This window comes from Spodoptera frugiperda, chromosome 14, assembly GCF_023101765.2.
Source record: "Spodoptera frugiperda isolate SF20-4 chromosome 14, AGI-APGP_CSIRO_Sfru_2.0, whole genome shotgun sequence".
In the NCBI taxonomy this organism is placed as follows: Eukaryota; Metazoa; Arthropoda; class Insecta; order Lepidoptera; family Noctuidae; genus Spodoptera; species Spodoptera frugiperda.
This window is the reverse complement of record NC_064225.1, coordinates 7,567,838-7,585,739: the sequence shown is the minus strand read 5'-3', so window position 1 is coordinate 7,585,739 and position 17,902 is coordinate 7,567,838. Positions and strand designations below refer to the sequence as shown.

Here is a 17,902-nt window from a genome sequence, read left to right as displayed (position 1 = left end):
CTGTAACTAAGATCAGTTATCAATTTGTATAAAGTGAAAAGAGTAGTATCTAAGGTGTCCCTGATATTTATTTTCTTTATAAAAAATCAGCCTTACTGCCTTACTGAGACACATTTTAATGACTACTTAAACTATTTCTTAGTATAGTAACGATTTTGTTCCGAAAACAATTGCTAAGGACTGATTAAGTAACCATTAAATGACTCTGAGTACGGAGGTTAATACAAACTAATTACTCTGAGTTACGACCATACAAAGGTGTTGATTGCACGTTGTTGTCCATGTTACAATATTTAACACACAATACACACTAAAATATAACTGTGAAAATGATTCCAGTATTTCCAGTTCTTTTAATGCCATGTTAACAGCAGTTAATAATCATGGCAATATCATTTGTATAAAGTGCAATGTGATGTGACGATGTGACTTGCCAACAGAATTGCTCCGTGCCTATTTCCGCTTTAAAAACATGCATACTAAGTACATAATTACGCGTATTGCTTAATAATGTAAAATTCACTTTGTGACCTAATTGTATCATTTAATACCTACATAATTAGTTTATTGCATTACAGATAATGCAAACGACAATAAACTAGAAACCGATTATTTATTCCGTTACCTGAGACCACAAATGTACTAGTATTTCACCAATGTCTTAATGGCGAATTAACTAAACACCCTCGTTAGTGCTTACTTCAACCTATATAAGTGACTTTCTTCTGAGTAAAAGTCCAGTAGAAAAAGAAGTAGGTTGAAATGCGGCTGTCACTGTTGTTGCTGGCGGTCTGCGTCGCGCGCTGTGTCCACGGTCTGGGCACACTCGACGACATCATCGGGATACCGGGCAAGTTGGCGGACCACGCCGGCGGCCTGCTCCATGGACTCCTCGGGGGCAACGCCAACAGGAACGTATGCGACCGCAACGTATACCAAGATTACAGTAAGGCCGTTACCTCCTTCCATCACAAACTGTACACCAGTGTGGCCGCCCGAAGTAACGATCACTTCGTATTCTCTCCTTATACGGTATGGCTTTCTCTATCGGCTCTAGCTGAAGGAGCCGACCCTTCAGTCCAACGCCAAATCTTCGCCTCTCTCTACCTCCCCGAGGAAAACTGTATCCGCAAGAAGTTCTACGAAATCGCCGCCAACGTTGAACAATCTGGACGAGATGTAATCTTCGACCGGCGGCGGATCCTACTGCTGGACGAGGACCTCAGGGTGAACCCTGCGTGGGGTCAGACAGTGAAAGCCCTGGGTCTCCTTAAAGCAGGGTTTGCTTCGATCAAGAACAACCCGCGGCAGACGGTACAGCGAGCGCGGAAGTTTATTGGCACGCAGGCGAACATTCCTTTGAGCGGTAACTCCGTGATTCTGGACGCGCTGGAGTACCAGGGGCTGTGGACGACTGCTTTCCCTGAGGCCGATATACAGAGACAGCCATTCTACAACGAGCACGGCCTGATTGTGGGCAATGTGGACATGATGCACATTCGGAAGAGAGTGCGGTTGATGCAGGCTCCGTTCTTGGGCGCTAGGGTGGTGGAGCTACCGGTCGGCGTGGACGGGCGGTACACGATGCTGATCGCTGTGGGTACGGGGAACAATGTCCTGCGGAACGCGATGGCAATGTTCATGGGCTCCATCCTGGAGATATTCTCGCTGCTGCAGATGAGCCTGGTCCCGCTGGATGTCGCCGTACCGCGGTTTTCTATCTCCTCGGAGTTTGACATACGCGCTGCGCTCGAAGACTTTGGCGTCAAATCGTTCTGGAGGGATCCTTTGGCTACTAAGTAAGTAATGTTTGTTTACTGTTATGTTCATAGTTTGGTTTATGGTATTAAAATATGAGCTCTGCTATGATCTGGGTCCTGGGAACCGTGTGATACAAAGTATCTGCTTAATGCAGAGTTTGTATAAGATTAGCTAATAATTAACTGTGTGTTAAATGTCTGTGTAGAAACACATGCCCCTTCTCATTACGATCGGTTTTCTAAACTACTAATATTTAGTCATTTTCTTACAATTATTTTTAAGAATATCTAAACATATTTGTTTCATCGTAGTCTGACCTCATTCTCCAAAGGTCGCGGTTATTCTGATTTTGTGTAACCTTTACATAACATAGGTGACCTTTTCATGTATTAGTAGGTACTTACGACTGTGACATTTCATAGTTCAGAAATTAGGAATTGTGACAAACACGTTACACTATAAATAGATACTCTTTTACTAAAAAGAAGAGAAAACTAAACGAAACATAAATACAATGGATCAATTTGAATAACCAAAAGTTAAAAATCCTGCCGATTGAAACTCAAAATTTGGTTTCAATAAATTTAAATGTGACACTGCACTCAATCAATCCAAAAAATAAGGACGATAAATAATAGGTCGCCACGATGCTTAATAACTCGGGCGAATAACGATTTATTAAATAAAAGTTAAATCTTTTTGAAGAAACACCCACTTACCGACTAGATCAGTTTTCGGTATCAGAACAAAAGAGAACAAAACCTAATTACACTATCTTCTATTTACAGATACATATCAGAGCCCTCAGCACTGCCTGGCAACTTTATCCAGCGCGTGTTAGTCAGTGTGGACAGCCAGGGCGTGGAGCCACCGCCTCAGCGGCGATACGTGAACAACATCATAGGCAGGGGACAGGACTTCATTGCAAACAGACCTTTCTTGTTCGCACTGTTCGACACTGCGACCAAAACCTGCATCTATGCTGGAGCTTACTCCAAACCCAACCCGTCCGGTTGATACCGAAAATATATGATGTTTTCGTGCATTTGTGTTGTTTTTCTTGTATTGTGTCTTTTGAGCAACCTAAATAACTTACTTGTGTCTTAATCAGTCATTGATATCTCATATTTTTTTTTTTTAGTGGGAAAACTCGTTTAATGACTTCTCTCGCCTTGGGCGAGGCGAGAGTGAGTGTCAGACTTTTACTGACTAAATACCACCCCGTTCCTACTCCTGCTTTTCGAGCCGGAGCCCCGGTAAACCCGCTAGGTAGTCCGCAGCTCCAGATCAGAATATATTTTATGTTACGTTAACGTTTCTCAATGGAATGAAATAAAAAGGCATAGGAGTTGGGAGAAAAGGCCTAAGGCATGATGAGGTTAAGCAATTAAATACCCTATTTCCTTCTCTACAAGCTCTATTTTTCTTAGACTCTAAAAGATTTTTTTTATTTAAGCATCCATTTTAAAAAATTAGGCGTTACTAATTCGAATTAATTAATAAAAGTGTACGAAGCTCACAATATTCTAGATTGAAGAAAGTTTAACACAAAAACCTAATCCTTTAGTAGGATAAAGGTTTAAACCTGAATGTTTAATTACTATCTGCCCTTAAAACGGCGAAAAGCTAACTTCGTATTATATTGTAGGCTGGACAAAATTTTAACAGGTTTTTAAAGGTGCTTCTCCACCAGAGATGTGCTATGTAGCTATGCTACGAAGATGAATTAGCTAAGCTGTGAAACTATGTGACCGTTTCCACTGATACTAAGTTATGTAGCTGTGCGAGGAAGATGCGCAGCTCGATAATGCGATATATCGATAGTAGTCAAGCCATTTTTTCGCATCTTTCCATATAAAAAACATAGGTTAGATGAGTCTCTATCTATCATTGCTATGCTATGTGTACCAATGAATATGATTGGTTGAAGCCAAACGCATCCACAGCAACGTAGCATAGCACATTTCGGTGGAAAAGCACCCTAACGCTTAAATTTAATTAGTCCAACCTTTTCTCTATAAATGGAACGTTCCGTTATGTTAGGTACCTACTCAGTTATATACAGGAGTATCGCTTCAAAAGAGAATGTTGAATGTTAATTAAAATTTATTAAAATAATTATGTTTGTGCTGTTTTTGTTGCAAAAGGTACGCTGAGTATACTGAATTAAATAAAGAGTTTATTTATATGAATGCGCCAAATTCTGGGAATATAAGTCTTGACATAAATAAAGTATCTACCTATGTGCACAAGATTCATCTCGTCCTTAAACGCCTTGAAGATCTATATGACTGCACAATTGGCGCGGTGGCTGGGCAACTGGTTGCCGCGTAACGTGTAGCTAGTTCAGATTCCGCACGGAGCAACTCCTTGTGTGATCCACATATTGTTGCTTCGGGTCTGGGTGTCATGTATATGTAATACTGTATGTTTGTAAACGCACCCACAACACAGGAGATAGTAATCCTAGTGCGGAGCAACGTGTTTTTTTGAAGAAATGTACTGCTGTCTAATGCTTCTTTTATAAGCTTAGGGACATAACATGAAGATCGAACTATAAGAAACGAAAAGATTTATATCATCGAAAGTCCGGTATTATTAATTAGAGATCGATGTAGAGATTTTGGATTGAGATCGATTGTCAATTTCGGCCATTAAAAGCAAATAAAAGGGCAGTCCCTTCTTTCGTGCAGTTTCAAGGTTTCCTCGCTTGGCGCGTCGTATTGTTGTCGGAAGTAATAGTTGTTGATATTTTTAATACGAGTGCAGTAAATAAAAGTATGATTAAAATGTTGAACTGTCATATAGCTACTTATATGGGTGTGTACCGGTCACTGACCGCGTCGTCAAATTAAACAAAGTAAATGTCAAAGGACTATTTGTCGCAATTTTACGATCGTCCTTTATTTTATTGTGTGGTTCATTATTAAATTCTTTAAATCGTATACAAATACATTATTTTTAATACTTAATAGGTAAATGCGTTATATTTGTGTTTTTAACAAGAAATGTGAAATAATCCATAGCTTTAAATCACAATGCCCAAATCGTTAGACTCTTCCCAGATATACGCAAAATAAAATTTTAAACAAATGAAAAAAAACATGTTTTAAAATCTGTAAGTAGGTGCGGTGAACGCAGCCGCAATAACACATGTAAGGGACTCTGAGTCGAACAGTCCAAAGAAGAAGGGTTGGTTTGCTATGAACTCGTTTCCAAGCTTGGGGTCCAAGCCGGTGACTGGAGTGTCGAGCGGGCCGAGTATTTCTGGCGGCGGCGGCGGGAGCAGCCCTCTGTTGTCCAACGTCAGGGCGGTGCGCTGCACGTAGCTCCTCGGCAGAGCTGCAGGACTTGATATGTTCCTGTTTAACGAATACACATTGTTATTGAATCTTCGTTTCGTTTAATATTCAAGAGTTGTCTAATAGAGTCTATTTTAAGTTACACGGACTCAAGTGAGAACTTGTAGTGATTGTTGGCAGAATGGATGATATAGGTATATCTCGATAAGCTTAAGGATATTTATCACTACATCTTTTGGCTTTGTTTTAGATCGAGAGGGTTTTAAAAATAGATTTAATAATATTTTAAAATTTTTGAAGCGTCAATCACTATACCCTGTCTTAAAAAAAATCCAAACATAATAACTTAAATAGAAACAATCATAGCTACCTCGTGGCCACAGGATCGTTCCACAAACTTGTGATTCCAAATTCTTCCAGCATCGACTTGACGTCCACCTCGCTGGTGATCAGCACGCGAGGTATAGCGACCTCTATCGGCACGTAGCTAGTCTTGAACATCTCGAACATTTCGTACGCAACACTCGTGTCCAATATATTCAGCTTATGGTGCACATTAGGTGTTTCCAGGAATATCACGAACACCATTTTATACCGCTCGTCCTTACCAACCGGTAACTCCAGTGCCTTCGCGTTCACGCTCTTGACGTGCGCCAACCTCGCACGTTTCTTCATTCTCATTAAATCCACGTATCCTGTGTGTTGTCCAGTTTGGCTGAAGAAGGGAGCTCGTTCGATCCTCGCATGTTCGAACTCCGTTGTCCAAAGAGCATTATAGTCGACTGTGTCCAGAACAATTGAGTTTCCTGATAAGTCAAGTCCCGTATTATGAATATTCGTCAACTGCTTCACCTCAATAGCAGTTAAGATAGGATTGCTTCGTAAAGGAGCGCTGAGTACCTCAAGGAGGTTGTTCTTCAACACGAGGTCGTACCAGGTCGGGTTGGGTTTGACGCCAGCATCGATCAGTAGGATACGATTGTTGATAATACTGATGTCATCAGACTGGATGATGCGGGAAGTAGCCTGCCGGTAGTATTTCTGTCGGCTGCAGGCGTCAGGGGAGAGTTTCAAGAAGTTGAACAGCTGTTGCTGGGTGTGGTAGTCCGCTCCCTCGGCCAAGCCGGCCAATGTAAGCCATATCGAGAGAGGAGAGTACACGTAGTTGAGATCACTGCGTCGGGCGAGTGCCTGGTATGTTACAAGAGTGATATTGTACAAGTCCTTGCGGAAATTCTCTGACACATCTTCGTACAAGTTGCATGGTTCAGAGATATGAGTCCCGTCCAAGTTGAAGCTGTGAGGTTCCGGAGTGCACACCGCGAGCGTCGCAGCGAGCGAGGTTAACAGTACAATGTACATGTTCCAAACACGTCTGGTTCTTAATATGAGGTAAAAGGCACTAAGGGGTATTTGAATATTTATGTTTTTATACTGACCGACAAGTGATCGCAATTTAAACAAAAAATAAATGTAGTGTAACTGCATACGTTGAAGGATTTATATAAATAAGTCGCTGGCATTCCTTTTGTTAGTCTGATTTGTTCACTGAATAAATCAGGTTTTATCCTTTGCTACTTTATTAATTATTTTACGTTAATTAATCATCTCGGGTTATAGGTAGCTTGCGTGGGAGGGTTGTACCCAAATCAATTAATATGACTGGAGAAACGCATGTCATACAAATTACTTAAACAGATGTAGGGTTTCAATAAAAATACAAGGGATAGGGATTGGTTTTTTGCGCAAGGACCGCTTTCAGATAAGAAATTAACTTTTGATCGTTTGCAACAAAAACCGCACAGCTGGTGCCCAATGATTACGAATGAAATATGTTTGAGTGTGAATGTCCTAAACCGCATGTTTTCCAAAATTGCAGAACAAATAAAACTCAAGCACACTCTTGACTGGTTGGTGATGACGTAATAAATGTAACCGATATGGTTTCGTGTCCGATGTATGGGCGAGTGGTCGACGGTACGACACTCGAGCAAGGAGTCTTAGGTTTTAATATATTCAATAGTGGGTTTCAAGAGGAATAGTGAAAAGAATGATGTATGTTCTTTTTACATTTAAAATAATTTTAAAATTTTTGTTGCTTGATTTGGAATGTGTAAGTACGAAGAGATAAATTGGTGGTTATATAAGTGCATATTTATACCTCTTTGTGACAACTACTTTTACCTCTGTAATAAACTCACCCTTATAGACAGTAACAAGCATGAGGTTACAATTAAAGTATCTGTAGTAGTCTTGGATGCTAATTAGCACAACCGACATAACCTGTACCAATAAAAAATAAATTGCGGGTCGTCAGTCTCGCTAAAACTCGAAAACGTCTGGACCGTGTACTAAATCTGGTTTTTGAAATATATACGGACGTACGGAGGCATCATAAATTACCCACATAACTTTACGTCACGCCTTTAATCTCTGAATGGCATAAGCAGAGGTGCACATATAAAATTTAATGTTACACCCTTTTTACACCTCATCACTTTGGTTGCTAATTGGGCATTGTAAAATAAAATAGTACTAAATTTGGTCTTATTATTTATTCCAACGACTTATGTATAAGTAGGAGTAGTATATGCGGCCGCCATGATACATGTATAGGTTTCAGCATCGAATAAACTAAATACGAAGGGATGATTGGCAATAAAATCCCTTCCAAGGGCATAGTCAAGGCCTGTTGGGGCGTTATAGCTGAACGGCTCTTCTGGAGGAGCGTACAACCCTGTGTTGTTGAGCACCAACGTGGAACGCTGCAGAAAACTGCTCGGGAAGGCCGGAGGATCCGATATGTACCTGTTGGATGAGTACGGAATTCTTAATCTTCTGTGGTTCGAAATAAGTTCCAAATTACATTAAGGTAACTGGCGTCAATAGATTAGAAGAGAACTAAGTCTCTTCTTTATTTTTATTAAGTAGGTAAGTTCATGCATGTTAATTGATAGTTTTATTTTTAACGTCTTCTTGTGGATTCTAGTTGAAGTCAACTATTTCGTTGATCGATTAGTATCACATATGTGGGTAACGAAAAACGCCAAGATTCACATCCGATTTCCCGATAAAATATGAACTTTCAGGCTGTTTTAATTCTCATCTTAGAATATGTATACAAAGTAAACGACTTATTAGTAAACTGAACCCAGTTCAAATTGCACAGTAGATTGTTACCTTAATTCTCATCTTAGAATATGTATACAAAGTAAACGACTTATTAGTAAACTGAACAGTTACACTATGATTGCAAACTTACCTAGTGGCAGAAGGATCAGTAAATATATCAGTGACTCCCAGGTCTTCCAATATCACCCTGACGTCGACCTCGCTCGTGATCACCATGCGCGGTATCGCCACATCTATAGGCACTGCACTCTCCCGCAGACTGTCGATCACCTCAAATACGGTTGCACTGCTCACCGCAGCCACTATTGGTCTAATATCAGCATTTCCAACAATAACACCGAAAATCATTCTGTATCGTTCATCTGAACCGACTGGTAATTCCAAAACCTTTCCGTTTATTGACTTAATGTACCCCAAACGGGCACGTCTCCTTACTCTCATCATATCCACACTCCCCAATACTTCCCCTCGGTGGCTGTAGAACGGAGCTCGTTCTACAACAGCGTCCGCGAATGCTGTAGTCCACAGTCCATTGTAGTCTATCGTGTCCAGAAGGACCGAGTTTCCGCTCAGATTAAGTGTTGGGAGACGCGCAGACATTATCCTTTTGATCTCGTTAGCTGTGGCCACACTGTTGTACTTGATCGGAGCAGCGACCACATCGAGGAGGGAATTCTTCACAACAATATCGTACCATGTTGGGTTGAGGGTCGTGCCTTCGTTGATTAATAAGATGCGATTGTTTTTAATGTTCACTTCGTTGGTTGGCAGTGCGCGGGAGGTCGCTAGCTGGTAGAACGCGTACCGTAGGCACGGGTCCTGGGGCGGAAGATGCAGGAATTGGAACAGTTTCTGTTGAGTTAAAGGGTCAGCACCTTCCGCTATCGCCGCGACCATTATCCAAATTGAAATGGGAGAGTATACGAAGTTGAAATTGCTTCTCACTGCGACGGGTTTGAATGAGGAGAGGGTGAAGTGGTAAGTAGCTGTCCGGTACTCGCGGATGTAGTCTCGGTTCAAATTGCACAGTCCTGGGTTACCCGTGTATTGTACGGAGGAGCTGGACACTATAGGTCGGTATTGTTGCCCTGATGTCAGGACACTACAGGCCACTAGACACAATGTGATTAATGCCCGCATTGTTGCACGTTTAGATCTAGTCCCGCGGCGCTGTGTACTAACTTCTATTATGATTCCAGATCCTTATATAGATCATAGAGCAATTATTATGTCTAGGACATAAAAATGTATTAAAATAGCATGAGACCCGTCGGCTGCCCTGTTATTTTGGTCATATTTTTTTTTAATTTAAACATAGTTACACTTTAAAAGATAATCAAGTTTTTATTATTTCGTTACTTATAGTACCCCACTGTTGTCATTAAACTTGCCGAAACTTATAATAATTTAATGTTTTTTTGGTAAACTACTAGTATTAGATGTGTAATGTTTTTACAACTGTGACTAATGTGAATTGATAATAAACCTGCTTAGATAAAAAACATAATTTGCATAGAAATGTTCCTGAACAGACGAGCAAATCAAAATGTTAGTTGCACGTAACAGTGGTCAAGCCAAGGTTGTTTGAAAAAGAACAAGAATATAATTGATAACAAAATAAATAATACAAAAATATACACAATCCGTATTATTACATATTCATGCTAATTATTGTTAATTGTTTCAATAAAATCATCGAGTATTTTAAATTGTCGGACCAAAGGACCAAGTCTATTTGAATAATGAAACAGAGTTAATTTTTGATATCCAAAGAGTTAAACGTTTACAAATGATCTCAAAATTCTGCCGAGAGACGAAAAATTTAATCAAAGAAATTAATTTATCTTAAAACCAGATCGCATGCGACCTTTTTATTTTGTTTTCTGACAGCAGGTGTAAGGAATTTGAAACTAGATGCGGAATGTCAAATAACAAAAAATAAATAAAAGAAACCAAATATACTCCTTTAATGCAGTTTTACAAAGGAACTAGTTTCTTGAGATACAGCTCGGTATGTTATAACAAAGATATTTTATTAAAAATCAGGGTAAGTTGGTTGTGAATACATATTGGCCATAAGCAAGGTATAAGTCTCAGTATCAAACAACCCAAACATAAAGGGTCGGTCAGCTATGAACTCATTCCAGAAGGATTCCTCGGGAGTCTTAGGGTATCCGGGAGACCGAAGTTCCTGGATTAAAGGGGGATTCACTCCATGTTTGTTTAGAGTAAGTGTAGCTCGCTGCACGTAACTGCTTGGCAAGGCCGGTGGGGTCGAAATGTACCTGTTGTAAAAATATTCGGTGTTGTTAGTATCTGGTCCTTTGTTTGCGAAAAAGAGTTTGTAATTGGATAATTTATTGTAGAAGTGTTACTAAAGCGGTTTTTATTCCGGGTTATAAGATTGGATATCATTAAGTGCTGATCACTTAAATTAAGTAGTCATTTTAACCCCAACTAAGTTCATTTCTTTCCGTCAATTGGCAAAGCTCCAAAAATCGAAAATCGTCTACTAATTGCTGCTTTACACTTGAACAGCATCCAAAAACTGTTATCAACTATTAGACTCTTTTACAAATTCCCTGAAACATTACAAATTCGTTTATTTGATGAAGGACCATCTCGAAAGGTCCGGCGTAAAACGTTTCAATACAAAATTAATGTAATTGCCTGCGGGGCCGATCGAATTAGGACCACAAATTGTTTGGGAGGTCATTGGATTTGTCTAAATTAAACAGAGAAGTAAATTTAAAACAAAATATTATACCTGGTGGCATCTGGATCTGTCCACAGAGTTGTGATTCCTAGATCTTCCAGAATGACTCTCACATCTACCTCGGAGTTCAAGGTGAACTGCGGCAGTGCAATGTCTATCGGTACGTAGCTATCTCTCAAAGAAGATAACGCATCTGTGACGATCGAACTCTTGAACTCTCTAATAACAGGACGAACATCTGTATTTCCAACGACGAGAGCAATCACCATACTGTACTGACTGTTTGTGCCTATAGGCAACTCTAAGATCTTCGCTGATATCGAAGGCACGTAACCTATCTTACAGCGTCGCTTCACTGTCATCATATCAACAGTACCAATACGTTTTCCCGATATACTATGGAACGGTGCGCGCTGGACCACGGCGTCAACAAACGCTGTATTCCAAAGTCCATTGTAATCCATAGTGTCAATAAGAACTGAATTGCCTTGCAGGTTGAGAGGTATACTGTTAGAATACACAGCCTGTCTGATGGTGCTCGCTGCGGCGACCGGATTGTATCGTATGGGCGCTGACACCACTTCGATCAGTGAATTTTTTGTTACAAAGTTGTGCCACGCCGGATTAGGAGTGACACCGTGATCGATTACGAGCGCTCGCTTGCTGACTACAGTGGCATCCGATGAGAAAGAAAATCGGCTCGCTGCGAGTTGGTAGTATTTCTGACGAACACACGCGTCATTAGGAAGATGTAGAACTTTAAACAATTCCTGTTGAGTCTCATGGTTTGCTCCTTCGGCCATTGCGGCTACTGTCATCCACAAAGAGTGGGGCGACACCACAAACTGGTAGGTCCCTCGCGGTGCCACTCGCTTGTAAATTTCGATGGTGAAATTGTACATAGCGTCACGGTAGCCGTCGGCCACATCTGGGTAGTTAGAGCACGCTCCTAAGTCTGTACGAAGCGTATCTAAGGACCCGTACAAACTCACTACATCTCGCTTCGAAGCCGAACATGTTAGTATAAAGAATCCCAAAATAATTGCTATCATTGTAGCAACGCACCTGAATAGCAGATCAAAATGAACTGACTTTGATGCGTATGGTTGGTTCTTATATAGGTAGTTGATACCATGTATTGTACATATTCAAGACGGAAAAATGAGGCGGGTGAATGATTTAGAACTAAAAACAGTTTTACAATGTCAGTCATTGATATTGGTTAATTACCTACGTTTGTTAGGGAAACTAAAAAAATGTCTATAGTACGAGAATATTCAGCGTGTGCATTGGAACCTGTTGCATCTCAAGCAACTGGTTGCTCAAGGTCGATATGTTACCGGAATCGTGAATTTAATTGAAATGGAACATATTAATTTAGTTTTTAATAAAGCTGGAGATCGTTCGTCACACCGACATGCACTGGTAAGTGAGCGAGTGGGCACATAAATATGTAATCTGTATTAATGTGATTAAGTAGGAAGTTGTGGTAAACTATAATAGTACACGCCCGAGCTATTTCTAATCTATTTAGTTTACAATATGAATACAATCACTAACCCAAAGGCTGGTCAAAAAGACATCCTTTTGGAATCACTTACATTTTATTGGTTAGGTACCTAGAGACAAAATGGGGCTCAGACAACAAAGACCAAAGACCTAAGCACTTGTCCCATTAACATAAACTCACACATTCTTCTAGAGGAGCTCTATAAAACAAGAAAGAGGGCGGGACAGAGACATCTGCCGGATTTGAACGTAAACGAAGGCGGGTCGAGGCGGGTAATTTAGGTCATTAGACCGACCTAACTGAGACGTATCCTCCCTCACTTGAGTTACCCACCAAATGTCACTAAGTACTTCGGCTTTTTGTTACAAAGCCCAACTTTATTCACAAAAGAAAACATTTCGAGAAAGATTTGAAGTAACATGCGACAGAAAATTACTTATTTAGTGAGTAGACATGATTGGTATCGTGGGTTTAGTTCACCAAATAGTTCTAGGTAAAACGATTTGTGGCTTCCCCCAGTCAACAGAAGGTGTAACGATTTGTATATGGGTAGATTTGGTTAACTTTTCTTTTTCATTTTTATACTCTAATCTCTCGAACAAAAAAGAATATAATTTGTCCTCTTTTTGAGGACGGTCAAATGTGCTGCCAACTTTATAGAAAGGTTACGGCAATTACAAACAAACACACGTGAGGCGGTTGTCTCACGTGATGCACAAATAATTAATTTACCCAACTTGCTGAAGTGATAACAGGTTATAGAAATATAAGTGCAAGCAAATTAGCACTTTGGATTAGAAGAGAAAAAGGAGATTTTTAAGTGACACCAACTTTTTCTGGTCGAGACCGGTGACATGCACAATTAACAGAGATTATTTTTTATTGGGTGTAAAATCATCCAATGACTTTTGCCGCTTTGTGCGAGGCGAGAGGGAGTGTCAGACTCTAAATGACAAAAAACTACCCCGAGCGTAGTCCTGCCTTTCGAGCTGGAACCCCGGTAACTCATTAGGTACTCCGCAGCTCCGGGTCGGCCTCAGCCCTACTGGGGTGACCCCCTGACCTGCGAAGGTCTGATGGTCCTTTGAGGCGCGCGCAGAACGATATCAGTATTTCTTTAGACTACTGTTATACAAATGAATTTAGAAAATCAAAACATTCAAATTCAAAACTGTGTTGTTATTCAATGGCTGCATTTAAGAACACGATCAATGACGCATATTATAAAAAATACAGATAATCTGTAAAATTTATGAATATAATCAAGTTCTGATGATATCACTTAATATGTCACATGACACAATTGCACAATTCACTATCGAGTTCTTATTTCATACAAAAACAAATAAAAGATTTGATCTTTAATTCTCTAAAATAATTTATTAATTTTAATAATATTTGTGCTATCTCTGTCTTTTATAAGTGAAATTTTAGTGACAGAAGTTTCTTGAGAGCTTCTTATAATTGTGAGTGGCGTTGTTATAATTGAGTATTTGAATATAGGTAAGTTAAAATGTTAAACCTACATATATTTTGAAAGTTGTTATGGCCATTCGAATACTACTAAAAACTATGTATAAGACGCTATTTCCGCACAATAAAAACATGAAGTACCTACACACATCTAGCTATTTGAAATATAGACGTGTACAAGTGTTATTTTATAATCTATTTACAGAAATAAATATCATTTATCATTTATCACATAATGTCACTGTGCATATACAGCAAATGCGACTACATCGACCTATACAAAACCAGTCTAGGTCTCGCTTTGTATGATCTTTCCACACATTCAACGGCCAGATTATACTGGTTTTGTATAACTTGATGTGTAATCATGTGCTATGCATATACAAAAGATCATTTAAAATGCAGTAATTACTCCTTTATCTTAAGTTACGTAAAGGTTACTCACTCAAAATAAAAAGAAAACTGAATAATGACTATATAATGGGTATAATAAACTGTAACTGTCTGTCTGTGGACTATCCGATTTTTCAAAAATAAGCCAGCAACGGCCAGCAGCGCTCTCATGATAGATCTGGTCATGTTTTTATGGGCTAGGCTGGTGAATGAAAAGGTGTTGCTTAACATACAACGCTGCTCCATGACACCTTGCGTTGCTGGCCTTTTGGGGGTTGAGGATTTGATTAGGGAAAATGATGAAGGAAAGAATTGAGCCTCCGCTCCGATAACCTAACTCACACGTCGAAATACAACACCAACGTTGTTTCACGCCAGTTTTATGTGAGTAGTATCCCACCCAAAACATAAATGTTAAAGGGTGCCAAGTTCGATAATATTGGAATGCTTCGCCTATAAAAGAAGTGAGATCTAAATAAGTACCAAGTTCCATACACAGACTTCAGTTAAAAATGATATAACAAGTTGGCAAGTTTTCACACACTTTGTTATAAACCTACTAAACGCAATGAGTCAAGTATATAATTTTCTATTAAAACTTGCCAAGTTATATCATTTTTAACTGAAGTCTGTGTATGGAACTTGGTACTTATTTAGATCTCACTTCTTTTATAGGCGAAGCATTCAATATTATCGAACTTGGCACCCTTTAACATTTATGTTTTGGGTGGGATTTCATTTATTTTTGTAAGGTTTATTTTCTTTTTTTCTTATTTTACTTTACTTTGACTAAATACAAACCTTCGTAACGAATTTTAGGTCGGTACGACTTTGGAAGATATAGATAATTTTTTTGTTTTAGTTCCTTAGGGGTATGAATTTACACCTTCATTATTTTTAAAACCGACTCACACTTGGCCATTTTCAGATTTTTTCCTTTACCTTAACCTAAAAGACCTACCTCCATGCCAAATTTCAAGTCAATACGACCATTGGAAGTGGTCTAGGTTTTTGATGAGTGAGTGAGTCAGTCAGTGAGTGTATAGTAAAAATAGCGATTTTCTGACGTCCTCAAGACCTACAATAGGTACATTGAAATTTTGTATTTTAGATAAGTAAGTAGATCTCGACAGATACTAGAAATTTCATATGCGTAGATAAAATAGATTTTGAGTTATAGGTGGGTCGAACTTGGCCCGAAATGGTTCGTGTAATATAACCCACGGCCGGTGTGTCGGTTTTTTGCTCGAACTTGGCGGACACACTGCCGTGTGTCTAGATCACTCCGGTCGAGCCGGGCCAATTGTGCCGAAGTATGTCTTTACAGAATGTAATTTTTTTTAACTATGATAACGGAGTAGAAATAGAGTCATACAAAGTCGAATGATATTGTTAGTTTTCATTCAATTTACATCTTTAATACGTTTTGATTTTTATTATGCTTTAAATGATATTTTTTACATTTATTTTTGTACATAAATACCTACAAAATTGCATTTTGACGCATACCTACTGACACTTAAATGTCATGTTTTTCAAATTCTGTTTCGCAAAAACTTGTTGATTTTGGTCCTTTTGTACGAAAACGTAATTTATTTGAAATCTTTTTAAGTTTCTTATCTTTATAAATAACTTGGGTGCCAATATGCATAAGATTAATTTTGTTTGGACAAGCAAACGAAACGTCAGTAATTTCATTATGCGAATTAAATGATTTGTAGCATGAAAAGAAGTGTGGAAAATCCTTCAAATAACCCTTTTAAATTAAATCATCACAATAAATAAATAAAAAGACTGAACAAGCAAATCAATATCAAAATTTAATAAAAATTCAATTAACACAAAAAAAAGACAGAAGCCGGTCGTCTGTTTTCAAACGAGCACTTAAAACTACACTCCTAACAATCGGATATCTTCAACAGACTTTAGACTTTATTTATAAAAGGATAAAGTACGATATTCATTGTTAGTTGGAATAGCTTGATGTGCTGGTTTTAATAACTGTATGTAGGTTGACTATAAAGGGCAGTCATAAGACAGGTGTACGTTTCTGTATCGAAAACTGCATACAAGAATGGCTGGTTTGCAACAAACTCCCTTCCTAGCACTTCTTCCAATCCCGTAGTTCGGTTGTACGGAGCTTCCCTGAACAATGGCGAAGGCTTCACTCCTTGGTTGTCCAGGGTAATTGTAGAACGCTGCAAGAACCCACTCGGCAACGCCGCGGGATTCGAAATCTCCCTGTAGTAGAATTGCAAGTTTAATCTCTACGGCATTGGTATAAGTGTTGAAGTCGCATATCAAAACTAATAGAGATGGAATGACTTGAGGAAATTTTTGGTCTAATGCTTACAAAAACTAATAGGAAATCTGAAGATTAATGAGAATTAGATTAGACGGAATATGAATTATTATTGAAGGTCGATGAAAATGATGTCACTGTTATGAGTCAAAAATTACCCGGTCACAGTCGGATCCGTCCAGAGACTGTTGACTCCTAAGTTCTCCAGTATCTGCCTGATGTTTATCTCGGAGGTCATCTTGAACCTCGGGATAACGATGTCGACAGGCCCGTAACTCTCTTGGGAAGAACTCATATACTCCAGAATTACTGTACTTCTGATCGACTGAATCTTGGCACCTAAGTCATTGCTGTCGAGGATCAAACCAAATAGCATGCGGTACCTATTGTCCACACCAATCGGGAGCTCCAACACTTTAGCATTAATACTAGCAAGGTACGCCATTTTCGCAGGTCGCGTCACCCTCATCATATCAACGGAACCAACTTTTTGTCCCGAAAAATCATAAAACGGCGAGCGCTGTATAACTGCGTCAGAAAACGCTGTCGACCACAATCCATTATAGTCCATCACGTCAACAAAAACCGAGTTGCCACTCAAGTCAAGATTCGACAAACTTGACACGGAGGAAAGATACCTAATTGCGTTAAGCGATCCCTCGGGATCGTAGCGAAATGGAACTGACACTACATCGATGAGATTGTTCTTTGAGACGAAGTCGTGCCAGTATGGGTTTACAACGACGCTTTGATCCACGACCAAGGAGCGCGTCGATACAATACTGACATCGTACCCGGGGAGGTATCGACTTGTAGCTAATTGGTAGTACTTTAGACGCACGCAGGGGTCGTTCGGGAGCCTCAGGAGCCGGAACAGCTGTTGCTTTGTGTAAGGGTCCGCGCCCTCCGCCACCGCCGCGAGTATTATCCACACCGACAGAGGGGAGAATATAAAATGGTACAAACTACGAGTAGCGACATCCCTGTACGTCTCGGTAGCGAACTCGTAGATAGCAGTGCGGTAATCTATGGTGACGTCACGATACACGGGACAAGAAGAGCCAACACTGCGGGAATATATCTCTGGCAATCCGACGGCGAATGCACTCGTCAATATAAACGGTATTACAAATGCGATCGATTTCATAATGATAGAACACGTCTGCGTAGTGTTTGGTGTGTTATTTTTCTACATATTACGGCGCTTCGGATTTTCTTATATAGGTCATCGCCTGCCTTTGATGCTATAGCACGTTGCAAGGCAAAGGTAGCGGCACACAGGCGGCGTATTGTGCAGGCGACAGGTAAATCCG

The 17,902-nt window shown here is 39.7% G+C and overlaps 5 protein-coding genes across 5 annotated transcripts in view; 1 reads left to right on the top strand and 4 right to left on the bottom strand.

Moving 5' to 3' along the window:
* Nucleotides 1–17,902, bottom strand: part of LOC118279145 (pikachurin) — a 176,814-nt gene that overhangs the window by 98,607 nt on the left and 60,305 nt on the right. The window lies entirely within an intron of this gene.
* Nucleotides 425–2,778, top strand: LOC118279087 (leukocyte elastase inhibitor-like). The gene is made up of 2 exons (XM_035598619.2): nucleotides 425–1,799; nucleotides 2,550–2,778. Exons 1-2 carry the CDS (start codon nucleotides 763–765, stop codon nucleotides 2,776–2,778), a joined length of 1,266 nt encoding a protein of 421 aa, XP_035454512.2. The 5' UTR covers nucleotides 425–762.
* On the bottom strand, nucleotides 4,625–6,514 carry LOC118279146 (uncharacterized). Its single transcript, XM_035598682.2, has 2 exons — nucleotides 5,434–6,514; nucleotides 4,625–5,123 (listed from the first exon to the last, which is right to left on the bottom strand). The coding sequence occupies exons 1-2, from the start codon at nucleotides 6,423–6,425 to the stop codon at nucleotides 4,871–4,873; spliced, it is 1,245 nt and encodes a 414-aa protein (XP_035454575.1). The 5' UTR covers nucleotides 6,426–6,514; the 3' UTR covers nucleotides 4,625–4,870.
* Nucleotides 7,607–9,394, bottom strand: LOC118279088 (serpin I2-like). The gene is made up of 2 exons (XM_035598620.2): nucleotides 8,326–9,394; nucleotides 7,607–7,871 (listed from the first exon to the last, which is right to left on the bottom strand). Exons 1-2 carry the CDS (start codon nucleotides 9,333–9,335, stop codon nucleotides 7,631–7,633), a joined length of 1,251 nt encoding a protein of 416 aa, XP_035454513.2. The 5' UTR covers nucleotides 9,336–9,394; the 3' UTR covers nucleotides 7,607–7,630.
* Nucleotides 10,139–17,786, bottom strand: LOC118279089 (uncharacterized). Its single transcript, XM_050698237.1, has 4 exons — nucleotides 16,748–17,786; nucleotides 16,290–16,528; nucleotides 10,963–12,058; nucleotides 10,139–10,480 (listed from the first exon to the last, which is right to left on the bottom strand). The coding sequence occupies exons 1-4, from the start codon at nucleotides 17,734–17,736 to the stop codon at nucleotides 10,231–10,233; spliced, it is 2,574 nt and encodes an 857-aa protein (XP_050554194.1). The 5' UTR covers nucleotides 17,737–17,786; the 3' UTR covers nucleotides 10,139–10,230.

Coding starts and splice junctions, on each gene's coding strand:
- LOC118279146 (XM_035598682.2), bottom strand. CDS start 6,425: ATGTACATTGTACTGTTAACCTCGCTCGCTGCGACGCTCGCGGTGTGC. Junction 5,124..5,433: donor AACGATCCTGTGGCCACGAG/GTAGCTATGATT, acceptor TTCGTTAAACAG/GAACATATCAAGTCCTGCAG.
- LOC118279088 (XM_035598620.2), bottom strand. CDS start 9,335: ATGCGGGCATTAATCACATTGTGTCTAGTGGCCTGTAGTGTCCTGACA. Junction 7,872..8,325: donor ACTGATCCTTCTGCCACTAG/GTAAGTTTGCAA, acceptor CTCATCCAACAG/GTACATATCGGATCCTCCGG.
- LOC118279089 (XM_050698237.1), bottom strand. CDS start 17,736: ATGAAATCGATCGCATTTGTAATACCGTTTATATTGACGAGTGCATTC. Junction 12,059..16,289: donor TTATAGTCAACCTACATACA/GTTATTAAAACC, acceptor TTCCGTCTTGAA/TATGTACAATACATGGTATC. Junction 10,481..10,962: donor ACAGATCCAGATGCCACCAG/GTATAATATTTT, acceptor TTTTTACAACAG/GTACATTTCGACCCCACCGG.
- LOC118279087 (XM_035598619.2), top strand. CDS start 763: ATGCGGCTGTCACTGTTGTTGCTGGCGGTCTGCGTCGCGCGCTGTGTC. Junction 1,800..2,549: donor AGGGATCCTTTGGCTACTAA/GTAAGTAATGTT, acceptor TTCTATTTACAG/ATACATATCAGAGCCCTCAG.